Source organism: Mchenga conophoros, linkage group LG13 (genome assembly GCF_057382185.1).
Source record: "Mchenga conophoros isolate Kocher_MC1m ecotype Shallow Benthic linkage group LG13, M_conophoros_male_GT1.1, whole genome shotgun sequence".
In the NCBI taxonomy this organism is placed as follows: domain Eukaryota; kingdom Metazoa; phylum Chordata; class Actinopteri; order Cichliformes; family Cichlidae; genus Mchenga; species Mchenga conophoros.
Window position 1 is genome coordinate 25,542,303 of NC_140538.1, and position 19,154 is coordinate 25,561,456.

General features: G+C 42.2%; 2 protein-coding genes across 5 annotated transcripts; both read left to right on the forward strand.

Annotated features, from left to right (window-relative positions):
- Positions 1-1,232: 1,232 nt before the first annotated feature.
- On the forward strand, positions 1,233-6,126 carry bag3 (BCL2 associated athanogene 3). The gene is made up of 4 exons (XM_085297450.1): positions 1,233-1,494; positions 3,270-3,605; positions 3,727-4,071; positions 4,214-6,126. Exons 1-4 carry the CDS (start codon positions 1,297-1,299, stop codon positions 4,937-4,939), a joined length of 1,605 nt encoding a protein of 534 aa, XP_085153576.1. The 5' UTR covers positions 1,233-1,296; the 3' UTR covers positions 4,940-6,126.
- A 760-nt stretch (positions 6,127-6,886) lies between these two features.
- inpp5f (inositol polyphosphate-5-phosphatase F) lies at positions 6,887-19,109 on the forward strand. 4 transcript variants are annotated; one of them, XM_085297453.1, is made up of 21 exons: positions 6,887-7,352; positions 9,095-9,175; positions 9,603-9,739; positions 10,034-10,069; positions 10,436-10,561; positions 10,712-10,897; positions 10,988-11,044; positions 11,399-11,597; positions 11,753-11,932; positions 12,241-12,308; positions 12,709-12,833; positions 12,942-13,019; positions 13,121-13,241; positions 13,373-13,501; positions 13,895-14,012; positions 14,116-14,314; positions 14,446-14,517; positions 14,598-14,671; positions 14,857-14,985; positions 15,092-15,179; positions 15,322-19,109. In XM_085297453.1, the coding sequence occupies exons 1-21, from the start codon at positions 7,256-7,258 to the stop codon at positions 16,484-16,486; spliced, it is 3,465 nt and encodes a 1,154-aa protein (XP_085153579.1). In that variant the 5' UTR covers positions 6,887-7,255; the 3' UTR covers positions 16,487-19,109. The 4 variants fall into 4 exon arrangements, with proteins under 4 accessions (XP_085153579.1, XP_085153580.1, XP_085153582.1 ...); XM_085297454.1 differs by having other exon boundaries at positions 10,730-10,897; XM_085297456.1 differs by lacking the exon at positions 10,034-10,069.
- Positions 19,110-19,154: the final 45 nt, after the last annotated feature.

Here is a 19,154-nt window from a genome sequence, read left to right on the forward strand (position 1 = left end):
CACAACAAGGCAGTGGTTGTGGAGTGGGGGATGGAAGGAAATTATATGTCAACATATATGTTAAAAAAAAGTTGAATAACAAGATTGTTGAGTTCATTGCCTGAACTGTTGTGATAACCCTGGGTGTACAGTACCAAAGAATTGTACTTTTTTATACTAGCCAAAGACATTGTGTTTTTTTTTTCTTTCCCCCCTCATTTTTATTTTTTCCTTGTGGTTTAAACTTGGCGCATGGTGGGCGCTTTTATTTTGAAGGACTTTTATTAAAGGACAAATGCGTAAAAAATTATCCCCTGTCATTCTTAAGTCTACTAGTAATTTTCCATTTAAAAAGACTTTAGTTACTCTCACTCTTTAATGTTACTGGCTCTAATTTGTGTTGCGCAACCGTGATATTTTTACAGCCATAAGAAACCGTCTGAGGTGGATTAAGAAAAGCGTGGCGATGGGTAATTAACGGTGATATAATTGACAGGCTTGCAACAATTAAATTTGGCTTCCCCTCCTTGCAGGCAGATATCCAATTAAAACGAATTGCTCCCATAAGCTACTTAATACACATATTTTATTACTGTCAATCACGTGTGTATTTTCTGGAGTGTCAAAATGCAAATATTAGATGGCGTTGCCTGCAATGTCCAAAATATCAAACACCTTTAAAAATCCATGTGTCGAACCTTTGTGACACTGTTAATCCCACGAAATCAAAGGTTTGCTGCACTGGTGTTTTCCTTGTAGTACAGGGCACAATTGGAGTAGTCCTTTGATTAAGAAAGATCAGTCATTAGACGTGTCACTGTGCCCACACTTATCACACCACCAGTTACATAATTGTGCACCAAATCAATGCAAACCCAGACTGAGTTCCCTTGGACAGCATTTATCACGTGGGAGTCTGAGTACATCTATTTGGAGAACATCTTTTTAAGCAAACACTTTGGGATTCCCTTGTCTTGGAAAATGGTCCAGGGGCAAGGGAAACTGAGGAAGGTCCACAGTGCCCACTGTACACATAAGGGTGATTTCTTCTCTGCCCAGACAGGACACTGTGATTTAGCTACAGCAAAGATGAAAAAAAAGGTTGCCTGGTGGGGTGGGCAAAAAAAAATAAATACCGAGGGTTTACTCTGTGCCTATGTGAGGGGGGTCTGCCTGCGACATAAAAAATCTGGGAACCCATGCCACTGTATCCAGCGCTGTCCGCCCCCAACATTAACCCTGCTATTTCGAGAAACTTCCAGCCCACTTTTCCACGTCACTTGAAGGAATCTTTAAAGCGTCCGTCGCCCGTATAAAATGTCTCAGTACTCGACAGCCAGCAATATGAACGGCATGAAGACACAGTCACCGATGCTGACCATGGCGAGTAATGACAACGACCCTCTCCCCCTCGGTTGGGAAGTAAAAATTGACCCTCAGACTGGATGGCCCTTCTTCGTGGACCACAACAACCGCACCACAACCTGGAATGACCCGAGACACGACACGAAAAAGGTAAAAGAGCGGCGGGATAAAGTTGGTTAGTTAACGGTAACGGCTAACGGCAGTTTCGCCGCTATTTTTTTTCTGTCGACGTGCGTCGGTTGTGGTGCATGTTTTGGTTTGTTGCGTTGTTAAAGCGGCAGAAGCCTTTGCGCTACATCACTGTTATATATTAGTCTTGTTGACCGTAGGCCCTGTTTGGCACCGTTGCCTCCCCCTCACGGACAGCTCATAAGCCCATTATAACGGGTGATCAACTCTGATATGTTCCCGAGTCATGATCTAACACTATTATTACTCGATGACTCACTCTGCAGCATGCAAAAGGCTACCCATGATGAGCTCCCCGGTATTTTAATGTGTTTCTTTCACGGTGGAAAACACTGCTGCGACGTCCTGCTCATATTAAACTTTTTCCCTTACAAGGATCGAGGCTGGTCCACTTGCTTCGGTTGTGTACGGCTGTAGCCGGGCGCTGGCTGCCCCCCGCGTATCGCATTCAGCTGTATTAAAAACCGTGTTGTGAAAGCGCACAGGTCTGCAGAGAAAACCCGTGGGCTGAAGTGAGCTTCACAGCCTGCCAGCTGGTAATCTTTCGTCTCAGAGAGAGAGACGCTGTTGTCCAAAGTTAGCGTCCAGAGGAATCTGCTAGAAAGACACAGCTGTTGGGGGATAAAATTGGTGCAATGGTGCTGGCAGCATGGAGTGTCCCATAGTGGCAGAGGGCAAAGGGTCGTTCACGGCTATTTCATTACTTTAGTCCTACTGGAAGAATGCCACTGATTTACAGATAAATGCAGTGTTTGCTTTGTAGGTGTTTACTTTGGGTGTGTTTTGGGCAGCTGGTACAACTTTTGTCACTTTTCAGTTATGCCATTAACTGAGTGCTGAACTGGCAGACCTGTTGCTTGTACCCATCCATAGCTGTCACCTGCAGGTGTCTATTCTAAAGTAATACTAATAGAAAACAAGCGCCTTTCTGCAGTAGAAAATGGACATTTAAAGCATCGATTTACTAGTCACACTGTAGTACCCAGCCCCTTCTTTTAATTACATTTTACTTTTGTATGCATACAAATGTATCCTGGGATTGTATATGATTTGATGAATAAATGTTGCTCAAGAAAGAATTTACTGTGCTATGTGGAAAGAACTCGTATATTTACTCTTTTTTTTTCAATCAAAGCAAACCACATTTCCTCTCTCTGTAAAAATCCTAATGTTTGGCTGATATTATTAGATCCAAGGATGTGCTAACTGTTGTTGTTGGATAAGTCAGGACATTCATCCAGGTTATGTTACTCTGATTGTGAAACAATCAACAATAATATTCATCACGGAAACAGCAAGCTGTCTGACGGGAAACACACCAGAGCCTGTGGGTTCACATATCAAAGATTCAATGAGGTGATACTTTTGGCATCCCTCTGCGAAATTGTGACATTTTAAACTGTAACCTCTGCAGTTACCTCAGGACGGAAAACACTTTCCTTTTTAAAATTCCTTAATAGTTTGAAAAAAACATTTAGTGGGACATCGTAAAATGTCCTGTTGTACGTGGACTTAAATGTAACTCTTTAAGTGGACGAGCTTATAGCTGAATATTTAACATATATAAAAGTAATGTTGCTTCTGTTACACACCCATGAGCAAGAATAAGTTGGGTAAAAATATATTAAAGCACATTTTGTAATCAACCAATGCCTAAAATTTGCAATAAACTACAATAGCAACTGTAATTCATCTGAGTATAAGGTTATATAGATTGCTATATTGCTATGTTTCAGGTTCGAGAAGTGTCAGCAAATGGACCCAACATACAGCCAGAACTAAGTCCTCAGGAGACACAGAAGACCTTTGTGAGGGAGATGAAGCATCCCATTCTTCGCCCAGGTTATGTTCCCATCCCAGTCTTTCATGAAGGCGCAGAACTGAGGCAGCAGCAGCACCCGTGTTATTCCTACATCCAGCCGAGCATTGCACAGAACATCCGGACAGACGGGCGGACACCTTCCCCAACGCCGGTTCTCCACTGCAGGCCTAGATCGCCTTTACATGGCCCGTCAGACAGCTCCTCCTCTGAGCCTGGAAAGACCAGCTCGCCTGTCTCACAGACACCAGAGGTGGGAATTGAGTTTAAATGTGCCACCAGATGGAGTATAATGTTTACAGTAGGCAGAAATGTTCCAATTTTCAAACAACTACTGAATTTTGACTGTTTTAATTTGGTCATTTATTTTTAAGGCTTATACTGTTACGCATCACCAACCTTCACGTCCCAGCAGCACCGGTCTCCAGTCTGGTTATATCCCTATACCAGTGATTCATGAAGGTGGAGGGGGACAGACACAGGTTCAATTAAATCCCTCAGTTTACTCTCAGCGCATCCCTTACCCAGAACATCAGCAGCCCTTCCATCGTCTTCAGACAGATGAATGGCCCGGCTACTCTGCTGCAATGCAGCCCCCCCGGGAACAGGCTTCGCCAACTCTGTTTCCTCAGCACCGCGATACTGCCTCCATTCATCTCCCTCCTCACATCAGAAGCCAGTCACCTGTTATATCACAAGTGATGGGAGAAAGGCCACAGGTAATTTTACTTTTTCTGTGTATTCACTTGGCGTGTTGTTGTTTTTTGTTTTCTTCAGATATATATAAAGCTTTGATTTCCCTGTTAGCATGCTGTGGCCTAGATTTTGACAGATTCCAATAAATTGTTTTTGACTTCTAAGGTTCAGCAGCATATCCTCACGAGAGAGCCGCCACAGAAAATGGAGCAGGAACAACAAAGCATGCAGCAGAAACCCGAGAACACGCAGCTCCCCCAGCCGATGCACACAGAAGCCGACGTCCAAAAGCCTCAGCAACCTCAACACTTCCAGCAGCCTCCACCTCAGCAGCCTCAACACTTCCAGCAGCCTCCACCTCAGCAACCTCAACAGTTCCAGCAGCCACAGCAGTTTCAGCAGGCACCACCTCAAACGTCTCCACAGCCTCAGCAACCTGAACAACCACAACACCACAGTTCAGACATCACAGTTCAAATACCTCCAAAACCAGAGCCCCAGGACACGAAATCTTTTCCTCCAGAGGTCCCACCTGGAAAAGTAGAGGCTGGACAAGCTGCTCAGGGTCCCATCCACCCAGGATTAGCTAAGGTACAGCAGATAGTGGAAAGAGTCGCTAAACTGGAGCAGGAGGTGAAGTGCTTTGATGGGAAGAAGAATGATAAGAAATACTTGTTACTGGAGGAGCTGCTCACCAAAGAGCTCTTAGCGCTGGACTCTGTCGACCCGGAGGGCCGTTCAGACGTACGGCAAGCGAGACGAGACGGAGTCCGTCGCGTCCAGACCATACTGGAAGAACTAGAGCAACTGGAGGAGACTGTGATGGAGGGACAGAAAGGAGAGCCCAGCATGAAGGAGAACATTGAGATGACAAAGGAGACATCGCAATGACTGCACACTTCATAAAAAGAGTCAAGAGGGATTACCTGCTGTATATTTGATAGTGGATAAGTCTGCTCTGACTAACTCTCCTCCTCCTCTACCTACAGCATTTGTGGAAGTTGCATGCATTGATTAACAGTGTTGGTATGTCCAGCCATTCAGCACATAATTGATGGTAGCTCAGTGCAATCATGTTTTTTCAAGCCAATGTTGTTGCCTTCTATGTTGTGCCGATGTCTTTATAATAAGACGGCCGTCATGATTATTGGTTGACAACAAATACCAGGCAAGGGTTAAATAAGAGGCCTTTTTTCAATAAATGGAAGAGAAGCATAAGTATTTTCTTAAGAAATGTCATGTGTAATTGCCTTTTGTCTGATCGAATATCATACGAAGCTTTTCACAATCCAGTTGGTACACGTGTTTGTACACAAGTGCAAACGTCGGGGCTTTAAAGCAGAACTCTGCTAAACTGAGTCAACAAGGAAAGCATTTCTCCCCGTTTATCGCCACATGGCCATGTTGGAGCTGCTTTGTCACAGAACACAGTGAATATGTTTATTAGAAGCTGCTTTTTGGTGCATTACTGATTCTGCTGTCTTTGCACTTTGCCATCATTGAATTGTATCATGCTGAAAATCAGCAGCACTTCGTTTTAAGTATATCAGTTAAAGGAGTTTTGATTGATGTGTTTGAGTGTTTGTATGTGAATTGGTTTTCTCGTTATTTCAAATCATGATATTAGTATTTATATCATTATATGAAGTATTTTGGTACATTAATGAATGTGTAATAATAAATGGAGGGTGAGATTTGTATCTTACTTGAGATGTGAGACAATCAGCACTTGGTGCTAAATAGGAGATGCAGTTAAGAGATTGTCAGAATGTCCTTGTATAACTACCAAAGCCACAATCTGTAATAACACTAACGCACACACACACACACAAATGGCCCTAAAAGCCTTAAAGATGCCAACAGCGATAAAATACCCCCCAAAACACTATAGTCTGTCAGTTTTATGATCACACTGTTTGTGTAGTAATTTATTACTCTAACAAGACTGTAAGCCATCTGCCTAACACTCTTAACCAGAAATTATAGATCGTGGCTTAATGTTGATCACGGTTTATTAGTAGCTTTGATGAAAGAAATTCACGTTGGTATGGCTGAAAATAAAATGACTTTGACATGAATTTTGACTGATGCTTGGGTTCCCAAAGATTCTCAAAGTGTGAGCCTTTTTATTTTATGTTTTTATGTTAATCGTTTACTCAAGGACAAGAAAATTACCAGGTAATTGAATTGTATATATGTATATATGTATACGTATATGTCCACTTGGCCAGCTACCAAATCAAGCCTGATTTTAATAAACACAAGTATGTGTATCCTCCATTTCCAATGCAAACGTGTCCCGTGCCTAGTAGGCAGCTGTCTTAAGTCTGCCTTATTTCCTGCTAAAGACTTTTCCATGGTGAGATTAACAGTTATCACACAGTGTGAGGTCATCTGCTCCCTCCCTGTTCCCTAAGGCTCACAGTGAATCATGACTGGGAACATTTCTGCCCTCTTTTTCCTGGATGGGTGTGGACAGTTAAAATGAGCCCTTCACTGATGAATGAGCTTAACCTCTAACATGAGTTTAACGATTATATTATATTTCTCTGGTGGTTATTCAAGCAGATAACCGCCTAATTTTGAAAGCATTTATCATTCAGATTTAAGCCCAGTACTGGTTTAGCTGTGGTATTGTGCCCTTATAGGGTGGCTGGTTAAATAATAACACCTGGGAAATGTGTTGGTAACATTTTTATTGCTTCTTAGTCCTTTAAAGTGTAAATATAAGATTAGTTAACAATTACAGTAATCATATGGCAAACAGTAGGGGGGGGGGGGGGGGGGGGGGGAATTATGATCAGTACCTGCACACACCGGTGATGACGGATGTCACGTGTCATTGTTTAGACCAGGAAACAGCCTATTACGTCTTGAACGGCTCACCGCTGCTTCACCTCGGGGCTGTTTCTCACTCACTGATGTGTAGCCGCCTTCACTCTGTCCAGCATGACCGTGGGAAGGGATGCTACTCCGGTACAGAGCGAGTTTGAGTATCAATATGCGCAGAAGTGGAATAAACAAATCCGACACGCATCCAGCTGCTGCACCCGCTAGCTCGCTAGGTAGCTAGCTCTAGTAGCACGCGAGCCAGTGGGAAACGAGCTAACCGAGGCTATCGACGGTTAATCGTCGAGACGTGAAGGACCAGGACCGGGCTGTCGGACCAGCTAGTTGTTTGTTTTTGTGTAACCTGAAGAGACAAAAATGGAGTTGTTTCAAGCTAAAGACGACTACATTCTTCAGAGCGGGGACCGTGCTCTGTGGTGCAGCCGAAAAGACGGGACGATGACCGTCAGACCTGGTACGTAGGTACTGGATGTGGATGTCGCTTTTCACTGCTGCAGCCGGCCATTTAACATTACATTACAGTGCCACTAACATTTGGACTTACCACTAAAGTCAAGACGAAGCGTCGTTTTTGCTGGCTTGTTTTAAGCTGACAGCATCACTGTGCTCATTGGGTTTTGTCCCAGTGCACCTCAAACACATCAGCAACCTTAATCTCTCGTGTCTGACGCGTATTCATCTCTGTGATAAACCCTTTGATGATTATTAGATCGAAGCTAATTTACCTGCCTCCGTTAAACACAACAAATGCTTGCTAAACGGTATTTTTAATGGTTCAAGCATTGATCCCAAGCTTTGAAATGATCGCTTCTTTGCTTTCATTTCGATAGTGCCAACACCCCTAACAGACTTCAAACTTCTGACTTTGCTCTTTATGCTACACACTGGAAGGTGCATCTCACTCTTCAGCTCTTTTTTTTTTTAAAGACAAATCTGATATAAAACAAGACAACGAGAAGGTGAAAAAACCGGAAAAGTGATTGATTAATGAGAGCTAAATTATAATATAATTCCGATATAAAAGTGCATACAGACCAAAATTTAAAGCTAGCATATTGAGTGTTATTGCCAGGTTCTGGCTGTTGAGTCACATAAGCGAGTACTGAAACACTGGCTCAGCTGTGACTAATGATTGGACATGCTTTGATGTTAAATGAATACCAAGGCCTGTGGTATTAACATTTTCCCAGCAGAAGGGAAAGAAAAAGTTTTATGAGAGTCAGCACAAGAGCTGTGCAGGTTGTCCCCTGTGGCAGTTGAAGTAGTATGGTTGTGCAGCCATCCTGAACAGGTTTTTAGTTGCACCACTGTTTCATTATTTAATTGGAAAAAGGGTTTCCGCTCCTCACTGCGTTTCCACTCCACTCTCTCGCACATAGTTAAGTATTTCACTGATTGTACTTTCTATGTGAAGCTGTTGTTGTTACTTTTTTTAACTGGTTTTTTGTTTGTTTGGTTTTTTTACTTTTTTTTTTGTTTTTAAATTTTGCCGTTTTCTAGACCTTTCTTGTGGGGACCCTCCCAGCCGGTTCCCCCGCACATTAAATTGTCTGCCTTGTGGAACAGGAAGACTCATTGTTTAGGGCAGCTTACAGTTCATGTTCTCCACCCTTAGCCACGCCCTTCACATTTTTCCAATTTCCTCCACTGTGATGTGTAATCTCTCACCAATGCAGAACATTGCGTTTTATTTGCTGGGCTGACCTTATACTTGACCTGGTGTTCGGAAATAAAAAATAAATAAATAGGCAAAGCTTGTCTTTTCATGCATCATATCACATTTTATTCAATAAAATGAAAGCAGGCAGACTTTCCTGCAAGTGTATAGCTGTCATTTTATATAGATATGCACGAACAAACAGTGAGAGACCTTACAAGTTTGAGACAGAAAATCTACTGCCTGTGAGTTGTCACCACCTTTACACAGCGTTCACATCATCTAGGCTTGAGAGTGTTCTAAGTATTAATTAAAAAAACAAAAAACAAGTTCCTGCATGTAACAGAGCACCAGCCAACTATGACTGTCGTTTTGTCATGACTACTGTACTTTTGTTTGATTAACTCATATGCAAAACTGTGACTAAAAAAAACAGACAAACTGTGTCTGCAGAAAAATGTTACTTATGGCTTCTTATATGCTGCAGAGCATGTATTACAGCATTGTTGTCGTGTTTCATCTCTGTATTTTTCTTTCAGCCACAGACCTGCTGTTAGCTTGGAACCCAGTGTGTTTGGGTTTGGTGGAAGGTGTCATTGGAAAGATACAGCTTCACACAGGTACGTGGAGCACGGAAGACCTTTGAACACTTCGCAGAGCAGGCGCATTCTTGCCAGTGCTTTCCATCTGTGTGTGCTTGGACTTTTGAGCCGCCAAATCATCCGGTGCTCAGGATGTTTCTTGTTCACCAGTAAAGGTGTGAAAAGAAATGTGTGAAAGAGCTTTGAAATCTGTGTAGTAATCAAGAGGAGTGAATCAATACTGATGATTCAATTGATGACAAGCCCCGATTTGTATGATGCAGAGTGCTTTTGTTGTTTTTATACATTCTAGTATAAGCGATATTATTTAAGAGATTTCTTGTGTTGCCGTTAATGACCGATGTGCAGCTGCTTTCTTCACACATTTTCAGAATGTGAGGAATTTTGCACCCGTGATGCAACTCCCCCACCTTTTTTTTTTTTTCTTCTCCCCTCCTCTTGACAGATCTTCCTCTCGGCCTTGTGTTAATCCGTCAGAAAGCGCTGGTCGGCCACTTACCGGGAAACCACAAAGTCTACAAGATCACCAAGATCGCCGTCATCCCCTTGTCTGACGAAGAGCCTCAGGAGCTCGAGCTGGAGGTGTGCACACATGCGCTGTTTATTCTGCTCTTTAACTTCTGTTTTAATCATGCTTTCAGTTCCCTGGGCAGTACTTCTAACAGTTAAAATCCTAAATTGGTATTAATGTATCCAAGAATACACTATGAGTCAGTGTATGATTCAGCTCTGAGAATGGACTGAGGTGTAGAAGTTGTTTAGATAAGTTTTGTTTTTGCCCGCACATGTCTAGTTTAAAAAAAAAAATACATGCAGACATAAAATAACCGCAGCAGACCGCAAAGAATGTTGATTGCTGAGATTTGAGTTTTTCAGGGGAGCTTCGTGGATGGTGAGACAGAATATTTCCAAGTGAGTAATAATGGCGGTGGATTGTTAGCACAATGGCTTTTAAATCTTGTCCACTTGTCCCTTATAGCGCAGAATGAACACGTGTCTCCCTTTGTGCATAGAAATCCTGGTGTGTGCATCAGTGTAGATGTTGGCTTGTTTACAGCAGCCCTGTAGTAGTATTGCTACTATAGTTTACTCTAGTGTCCTATTTGGCTGTTTTTGTAGAGGTTATCTAATATCTGACATTTGATACCAAATTCACTTTTTTTTCCAACTCTGTCCTCGTCCCATTGAACGTGTTTGATGGTCTAAATATCACTATCATGTTTCGATTTGTAAAGCTGCAGAAATTTGATAGACCATCCTCTTTTCTTTTTTTTCCAGCTTTGCAAGAAGCATCACTTTGGCATCGACAAACCAGAGAAGCTGGCCCAGTCTCCAGATGAGTCCAAGCTGATGAAAACTTTAAGTCAGATCAAATCTAATGTTGCTGTGCCCATCAAGAAAAAGGTATTGTTTTGTTTTACACACAAGCATGGATTATCATATTGAAACTGATCCCCTACCTTTCCTCTCTTTCAAACTAGTGACGGCTTTGAAGTTCTTCTAGGATTTCCTTCTTTTGTTGACTTACTTTTTCTTTCCACCTGCCCAATCCAGTATTCCCCTGCTTTCCAGGTCAAGGAAAACAAAGAGAAGGAACGCCTGGAGAGGCGGCTGCTGGATGAGCTGTACAAGATATTCATGGACTCAGACTCCTTCTACTACAGCATGACCTACGACCTGACAAACAGTGTCCAGCGTCAAGGAGACTCTGATAAGTCTGACATGCCTCTGTGGAAGCAGGTTTGGAGTTATTGAAGTTATTTTATTCTGCTTATGTCTACTACACAAACTCCTTATTGTGGCTGACTGTGTTTTTACTCTGTGTTAAAGGTGGATGACCGTTTCTTCTGGAATAAACACATGATCCAAGAACTTATTGACCTTCAGGTATTGAACACCCGCCCCACCCATCTACTGGGAAATACAGAGAGCGTCTGCTTAGTGCTGCTTTTCTATTTTCAGGCCTGAGTAATTAGAATTAAATGAAAACACCGTGTTCTCCTGAAAACTGCTTACAGAGTCATTGTATTTTCTGTAAAATAGTCAGCTTAAAAGAGTGTAGTTGGTCATGCTGTTTAAATGTGGCATTTGTATGTACTGATAAATGCCAGGGCGTTATCAAAAGCAGCATGAAAATACTCAAAGGCGGGATGCAAAGTACTTTCTTATCAACCTGGCCTCAAACTAAATTTTAATCTGTCTGGCTATTTTTCTTTTTTTAATGTCTGTTGAACGTTCCAGGTCCCAGAGGTTGACTTCTGGGTGATACCAATCATCCAGGGCTTTGTGCAGGTGGAGGAACTGGTGGTAAACTACAATGAGACCTCTGATGAAGAGCGGAGCAGCCCTGACACCCCACCAAAGGAGATCACTTGTGTTGATGACATCCATCCTCGTTTCACTGTGGCCCTGATCTCCAGACGTAGCCGCCACCGCGCAGGTAGAGTTTGCCTTAGGGGAGTCATGCTCTGATTCAGTCCAGTTGCATGGGCTGCAACAAGTAATTAAGGCACATTCTGGTAGCTAGCTGATTTATTGTCTGCAAGTGAAGCATGATCCAGGATATAAATACACATGCATTATTCTCCCTCAAAGGGATGCGGTACAAACGCAGAGGAGTGGATACAGACGGCCATGTAGCTAACTATGTGGAGACGGAGCAGTTGATTCACGTGCACAGCCACACTCTGTCCTTTGTGCAGACTCGTGGCTCTGTGCCTGTCTTTTGGAGTCAGGCAGGGTATCGCTACAACCCCCGGCCACGGATAGAAAAAGGTCAGTAGAGCTCTATCTTGTATTTAGACCTAAACTGATGGTTTCTGACACTCTTTGTGTAGAAATCTTTCCAGTAGCAATTTCTCATGAAATTTTTTGGTAGCTTAAAAATTGTAGCCTACCTTCTCTGCCCTTGCTCTGATTATTATTATTTTTTATTTCTTGCATAAATTATAGATTGTAATCAGTAAATTATTTTAACTGTGACTGCCTCCTTGTTTTGCATTGGAAACAACATAAATAACTCTTTCACCAGAATCAATAATAATAAAAAAGTTTTTAATGCATATTTTCACCTGACATTTCAGGAGAGAAGGAGACTATGACCTACTTTGCTGCTCACTTTGAAGAACAACTTAAACTGTACAAGAAGCAGGTGAGTGTTCCTCACCAGAGTGCATACTCGTATATCCGCTTAGGCTATTTATTAAATGCATTTTCTGTTATTTACTTTGGGTTGTGGTGTCTGCAGCTATACATAGTGCTTGCATAACCCGCTTCCTGTTGTAACTAAAACAGAACATCCTGCTAATGATCAGTGACATTGCTTGTCAGTAGCTTGGATTATTTCAGATAGTGTTTACAGTAGTGTAGCAGTACTTTTATTTAAGCTTGTGATGAGCTCAGCTGTTGGCTTTTTTTTTTTAAAGACTTAAGCCTGTTTCCCAGTTTGTTTTTTTTCTTCATGTGATAAAGTTAATATTTATTTTTTCACTCTTCACTGAACCCAAAAATCTTAAAAATCCAGTGACAGCACTTTTTGGTGTCTTCTTTAGGTCATCGTTAACTTGGTGGATCAAAGTGGGCGGGAGAAGATAATTGGTGATGCATATCTGAAACAAGTCCTCCTGTACAACAACTCTAACCTCACTTATGTTTCATTCGACTTTCACGAGCACTGGTGAGACAGACCCTTTTTACACAAGCGTCTTTTACACGAATTTCACAATCTATATATGACCACAGTACATTCACTTCCCCTGTATGGTTCTTGTATCCTGTTTCTCAGCCGCGGCATGAAGTTTGAGAATGTGCAGATACTGACAGATGCCATTTCTGACATCATCACTGACATGAAGTGGGCCTGGTAAGTGTCATGCCACCTGAGCACTATAGCATGATAGGTTTGGTGTCAAAATGCGATTTCTGTGAATGTGTCTTGATTCTGGTTGTGTGTCCCTCTGCCAGGGTGGACCAAGCAGGAGTAATCTGCAAGCAGGAGGGCATCTTCAGAGTAAACTGTATGGACTGTCTTGACAGGACCAATGTGGTCCAAGCTGCTATTGCCCGGGTAGTGATGGAACAACAGGTGTGATTTTCTGGATTTTTTTTGTTTATGATAACTTATATTTTAGAAATCCTGATTATTAAAAAAAAAAAAAGGTCATAACCATTATAAATATCAAGGATTGCATTTTATGTGTGCTTTTCTTCCTGCAGCTGAAGAAATTGGGTGTGATGCCTCCAGAGCAGCCTCTGCCTCTCAAGTGTTACAGGATTTATCAGGTCATGTGGGCAAACAACGGTGACACCATCAGCAGACAGTACGCTGGCACAGCAGCTCTCAAGGTATCTTAATTGTATGAGGTCTGGGATAATCCTACTTAGAAGTGCTACCCAAATCTGAGTACAGTGTAATGTTTTCCTACTGTAAACTTACTGAACAGCACCTTTTCAGAACCAAATGACACACAGGGAAGCATCTAGTATTCTAAATGTTCTTTAGAAGACTTGACAGAGAGAAAAAAGTGTTAAAAACAGAAACAGTACTTCTCACATATTGTCATATTGGGCAATAACTGTGAATGTGCAAATACACAAGTGTTAGGTAAGCCATATTTAAACAAAAAGGGATGTCACAAATATGGACATAACCTTTTAGCACTGCACTCAGGTCGTCAAATAATTAAATAAAAAAAGCAGTGCGACGAGTTAAAGGTAACACTTTTTGTCCTATTTTAGGGGGATTTCACCAGGACGGGAGAAAGGAAACTGGCCGGTGTCATGAAGGACGGGGTGAACTCAGCCAATCGCTACTATCTGAACCGTTTTAGGGATGCTTACAGACAAGCAGTGATTGGTATTTGAAAACAAAAAACTACTCATATTGGTTTCTACCTATAGTGTCTTGAAATCAATCCTTAATTTGCATTTGTTAAAACTCCTTTTGCTTCTGTCTGCAGACCTGATGATGGGCCTGCCAGTGACGGAGGACCTTTACTCAATCTTCAGTAAAGAGAAGGAGCATGAAGAAAAAGAAAAGGAGAGCCAAAGAGGGGCCCAGGAGCAGGTCAGCCTCCTCCTGCAGACCTACATGCAGCTGCTGTTACTAGACGATGAGAAGTTTCACGGAGGCTGGGCCCTCATAAACTGTGACATGAGGTGAGCGAAATGCTGTTCTGACTGTGCGTTGATGCTTAATGGCTTTATATAATCAGGATATAGCTGAACTATAGTTCCATCGAGGCTTTTCCGTGCTCTTTTAATCCCACTGTTCTCTTATCTCCCACCAGCCTCATTGATGCAACCAACAAAGATGAAGATGTGCTGCTGCTCCTGTCTGATAAAGCATACTATATTGCCTTGTAAGTTGAACCTTAAATTTGCGAAAGAAAAAACCCCCAACTCTTATATTTGACTTATATGTACATTTATTTCCTTGTAGCTATGATGAAGAAGCAGATAAAGTCAACCAGTACCAACGCCTCATTTTAGAGGGTTTGGAAAAGATCGAAATTGGTAAGAAGTTAAACTCCAAGGAGAAGTGAGAGCTCTTGTAGACTCAGTGAGTCATTCAACACTTCTCGAAAGTGTGCTTAACAGTTTCTTCCGTAACCTTTTAGAAATATCTGCGCTCATTATGATTCATGAAACGGAAGCAAATCACTACAAACGGATATTAGAAGTTGCACTTCGCATTGCAGGTCCTGAGCCTACTCTGTTCGGGAAGCCAAAGTTCTGCTGTATGCGGCTGCACTTCAAGAACGAGGAAACTAGCGGATACTTTCACACGCTGCGAGCTGCAACGCGAAATCCCGAGGATGATGGGAAAGGTAGTGTGTGACTATTTGAATTCTTTAAATAAAATGAGAAAAAGTTAGTTTTACACTTTAAACTGTGCAGATATTGCTTAAGACTTAACACTGTGACATTTCACAGATACATTGCAGTGCATAGCTGAGATGCTTCGCATAACTAAGCAGGCTACAGGGAATGACCTGCTTGTGGTTGAAAAGAAGCTGGAGAGGTAAGTACAAATTATGCTGATTAGCATTCGTCTCGGTCTCTCTTTGATATGATTTCAGTGTAACGAAGTTAAACATTCAGACTGCATTGCCAACTTTTAGACAGCAGCTAGAGCTGTGACTTAAGTTGCGTGTGTTTTCCAGGCGGCAGAGTAAACCTCACGAGGATATCATGGGGATCCAGAACAAACCTGCTGACCAAGTTCAAGGGAGCTCCGGCCTTGCACAAGGCAAAAGTTTTATCCTCAATAAATTCTCCACTCTAAATCAGAAAGTGAAACAGACCAAGACAAATGTGAACATCGGCCCCTTCAAGCCCCTCGGTAAGCTGGGCAGCTTCTCTAAGCCTGATGTAAAAGTCAATTTTCTAAAGCCAACTATGCATGTCAACCTGTGGAAGTCGGACAGCAGCTTGGAGACATCAGATAACGTCGCTGGCACGGGAGCCCTAAAAGACATTGGTAATGAAAACTATGGACACTCTTCAGATTCAGATTCTTATAATTCAGACCCGGAGCACCCGTGCTCTGGGTCCTTAGAAAATGTGGACTATGTGCTGCCCAGCTGCGGCATCGTAGCATCAAATCCCAGACTGGGCAGCCGCTCCCAGTCCATCGGTAGCGCAGAGCTAAATATACCCTCTGTTATCCGGGTCACGGGCTGTGACGGGAAGCAAGAAAGCTCAACTCACATTAGTGATGACAAGTCTCCCGGGGCTGCCTCAGTGGCTGAAGAAGCCATTCTCATTGACTTTGGTACTCCCATCGATGCCTACTGCCACCAGTTCATCCAGGATGCACAGACCAAACCTGTTGAGGTGTTCGGAGAGCTGCCACAAGCTGCCATACCTCCACTCCACAACCCTGCAGTGCCTGTGCATAAAAAGAACCCAGCAGACTCAAACAAGCAGCCAAGCTCAGAGCAGATGGAGCAGGAGGAGCCTCAGCTCCCCAGGCCATCCCAGCTAGACGTCCAATCCTCTACCTCCAGTTCCAGCCTCCTCACTATCCAGAAGCCTAGCTCTGCAGTCTCAGGAGGCTCTCAGAAAAGCGCTTGCTCACAGGTGGAGGGCAGCCTCGGCCCTTCGCCTGCCGACAGCAACGGCAGCCGAGTGGTGTCCCCCTTTGCCAAGATCAAGAGTTCCATGGTCCAGGTGGCCAGCATGACCCAGGCGGGATTCACTCAGGGCATCAATTTTGCAGTTGCAAAGGTACAGAAAAGCCCCGAGCCAGAAGCTGTCAACGAGGTCCAAGAGAACGAGTTGAAGGCAATGTTTACACAGTGCCAGACCAGGATCATTCAGATCTAGTGCTTTCCTTGTAGCAGCACTTTGGAGTCGTTTGTCATGTATAAACTTCCCGTAACGTAGCAGTAGCAAAAGCTTGCACATGGTGTCACTACTCGGCCAAGAAATGTGCTCTTAAGTTAAACTTGCCCATGTTAATAATGACTCTTGTACAGAATTGATAAAAATACCCCAAAGCCCATCATAGTAGTTACTATGTTTACGTGCACATATGTATGGGTTACTCTACTTTCGAGGGCACTGAATCATAGATCTTTTGCCATGCAACCTTGCACACTGACGCTCCTCTCTTTTATGGTTTATTAACTAGTTCTCAGATGAATGCTGAATAAATGTCTCAGCATAGTAGTGCACAGTACCTAGGATGAATAAAAAAAATATGGCATATTGATAGAAATTTGAGTACTTGGAGGGTGTAATAATTTTCAAAGTCTTAGTGCTCCATCCAACTTAAGTCACTCCAGAAATAGTTCTACTATATGATTAGCTCAAGAGACAAACAACCAAGAACAAAGAAAATATTTAGGCTTTTAAACTCATATACTTTGAGAGTGGTATGCAGAGTATTTCCGTGTGTAAACATGTTATTATCCTTAGTCCGAAGTTATTTAATTACCCACAATGCTCGAGTGTGAGGTTAATGGTAACAACCGATTTTTGACGACGCAGGTAAGCAGTTAGCTGCATGTCGAAAGACCAACTCTGATTTTATCATGTACTGTAGGATAAACTCATCCTGGCTACTCAATGGCGTTTGTGAGCTAGTAATGCCCTTCAGTTTGTAACAGTCGTCGTAGAAACCAACCAAATATCTTTTGTGATTCCCAAAGGACTATTCTGTGTTGAAAAGTACCCTTTGTATAGCTGTCAGAAACTAGCCAGACGACATAATCTATGTAGTAATCCTATGTAACATCAATGTTGTCGAGTGTAACTTAGAAGATATACCGCTGTAGAAATAACGACTATTTAAGAACTTAGAGTATCCTGGTTGTTGATATGTACAGTGAGTATTGTCTGTCTCTGAGTAGAGCTGTCTTTTAGGCTTTTTGTATTGATGCTAAGGTGAAGTTTAAAGAGGTATGAGCATTATATTTTGAAAAGAACGCCCAGTACTGTCATTGATAACCAGAAAACATCTGGTTGGAGTTGTTTTTGATAGATTTATGTATTGAAATAACTATTCTGGTAATGGTTATAATAATTACCTACACGATGAGGGTTTATTTGAGCTAAATCCTTAGCTTGCGTTATACATTGAAAACTGCATGTTTGACAAAGACAGGCGAGTTGCATATAGTAGGTATATATGCAACTGCACCCACGCAGTTACGAGAAACACTGACGCTTTATGCACTCCCCAAACTTAAAGCATATTTGCCTTAATAGGGAACTAAAGTGGGATTATGTATATCAGGTATTTATGGCAAAATCTACCTTTTTAAGTCTTACATGTTACATTTTGTGTACTGTATAAAAGATATTCAGGGTTGGTGCATGTCATCGGAGCTTTTTATGTTGGGATATCTCACTGTGATAATGGCACATTCATTCTCTGTGGGAATGGGCAGGTCTTAGAATTAGTATTTTTTTTGTTGTGTTTGTGGTTTACAGTGAATCTGTAAATCGGAGCATCCTGTTGCTGCTGGTGTTTAGGACCGCTTGCCTTTGAGATCCCAGTTATTTATAATATGGAAGTGTACACTGTAACAAAGTTTACATGTTTTTTTTTTTTAAGTTAATTTGTTGTTAAAAAAAACAAATCTACCACAGGATCTTGTTATAGACACCAGAAGAAATTATAATAAATCACAGCTGCCCTGTCCTGCTGGTGTCCGACTGTGATATGAATCTGGCTTGCTCTGAGCTGAGATATCCCAAGATAAACTGTCACACATTTTGTGTTACCTTTGCCTGGTTTTTTTTTTTTTTTCTCCTTTCTGCATTCGGCTTGCTCACCAGCAGATAAGATGCGGGACACTTGTATATTTTGTCTGATTATAAATGAGACTCGGCTGCTTTTCTAGGTGCTGCTGATGGTGTGTTTATGTGTGTGTGGTGCTGCCAAAGCTTCAAGGTAATAGCTGTGAGGTTTTAACACAGAGGGTAAGCGGTGTTTTTAAACTTCATTCAGGATTGCAAACACTGGGGCAGCTCTCAAGCCTAGAAGGAAACTTAATCCTCCACATTCCTGAAAGAGTCCACAGTGCTAGAGTGTCGGTGTCTTGCTTTTTATATGCAAATGTCGCCTGTTCTAGTCAATCCTGTATTTGCTGGCTAAAAGTTTGGTCTTTCCTTCCGTTTTTTCACACCAAGTGCTTTTGCGGTCACCTCTTGATTTATCGTCTGGTGGTTGCCCACTCCCATTGTGGCTGGAGCTCTCCAAGCATTTGATTTGCACTGTTTAAGCACATTTTTCCTGCGTTAACATGGTTTCATCTGGATGTCTGTGTTCATATCCTTACCAACTGGCTGTCAGCGTTTTCCACAGTGTACTGAGATTGTATTGTATATTAAAAGTATCCTATTTATTCTTACCTTCTTTGGGTGTGTTACTTGATAACAGGGTGCACTGTACACTTGTTTAGGCAGATATTTCATTGGAATAAAAAGTGACTAAAAGATTGCTGCATGTTTACTGTCAAATGTATTAACAGCACAGCACAGTATA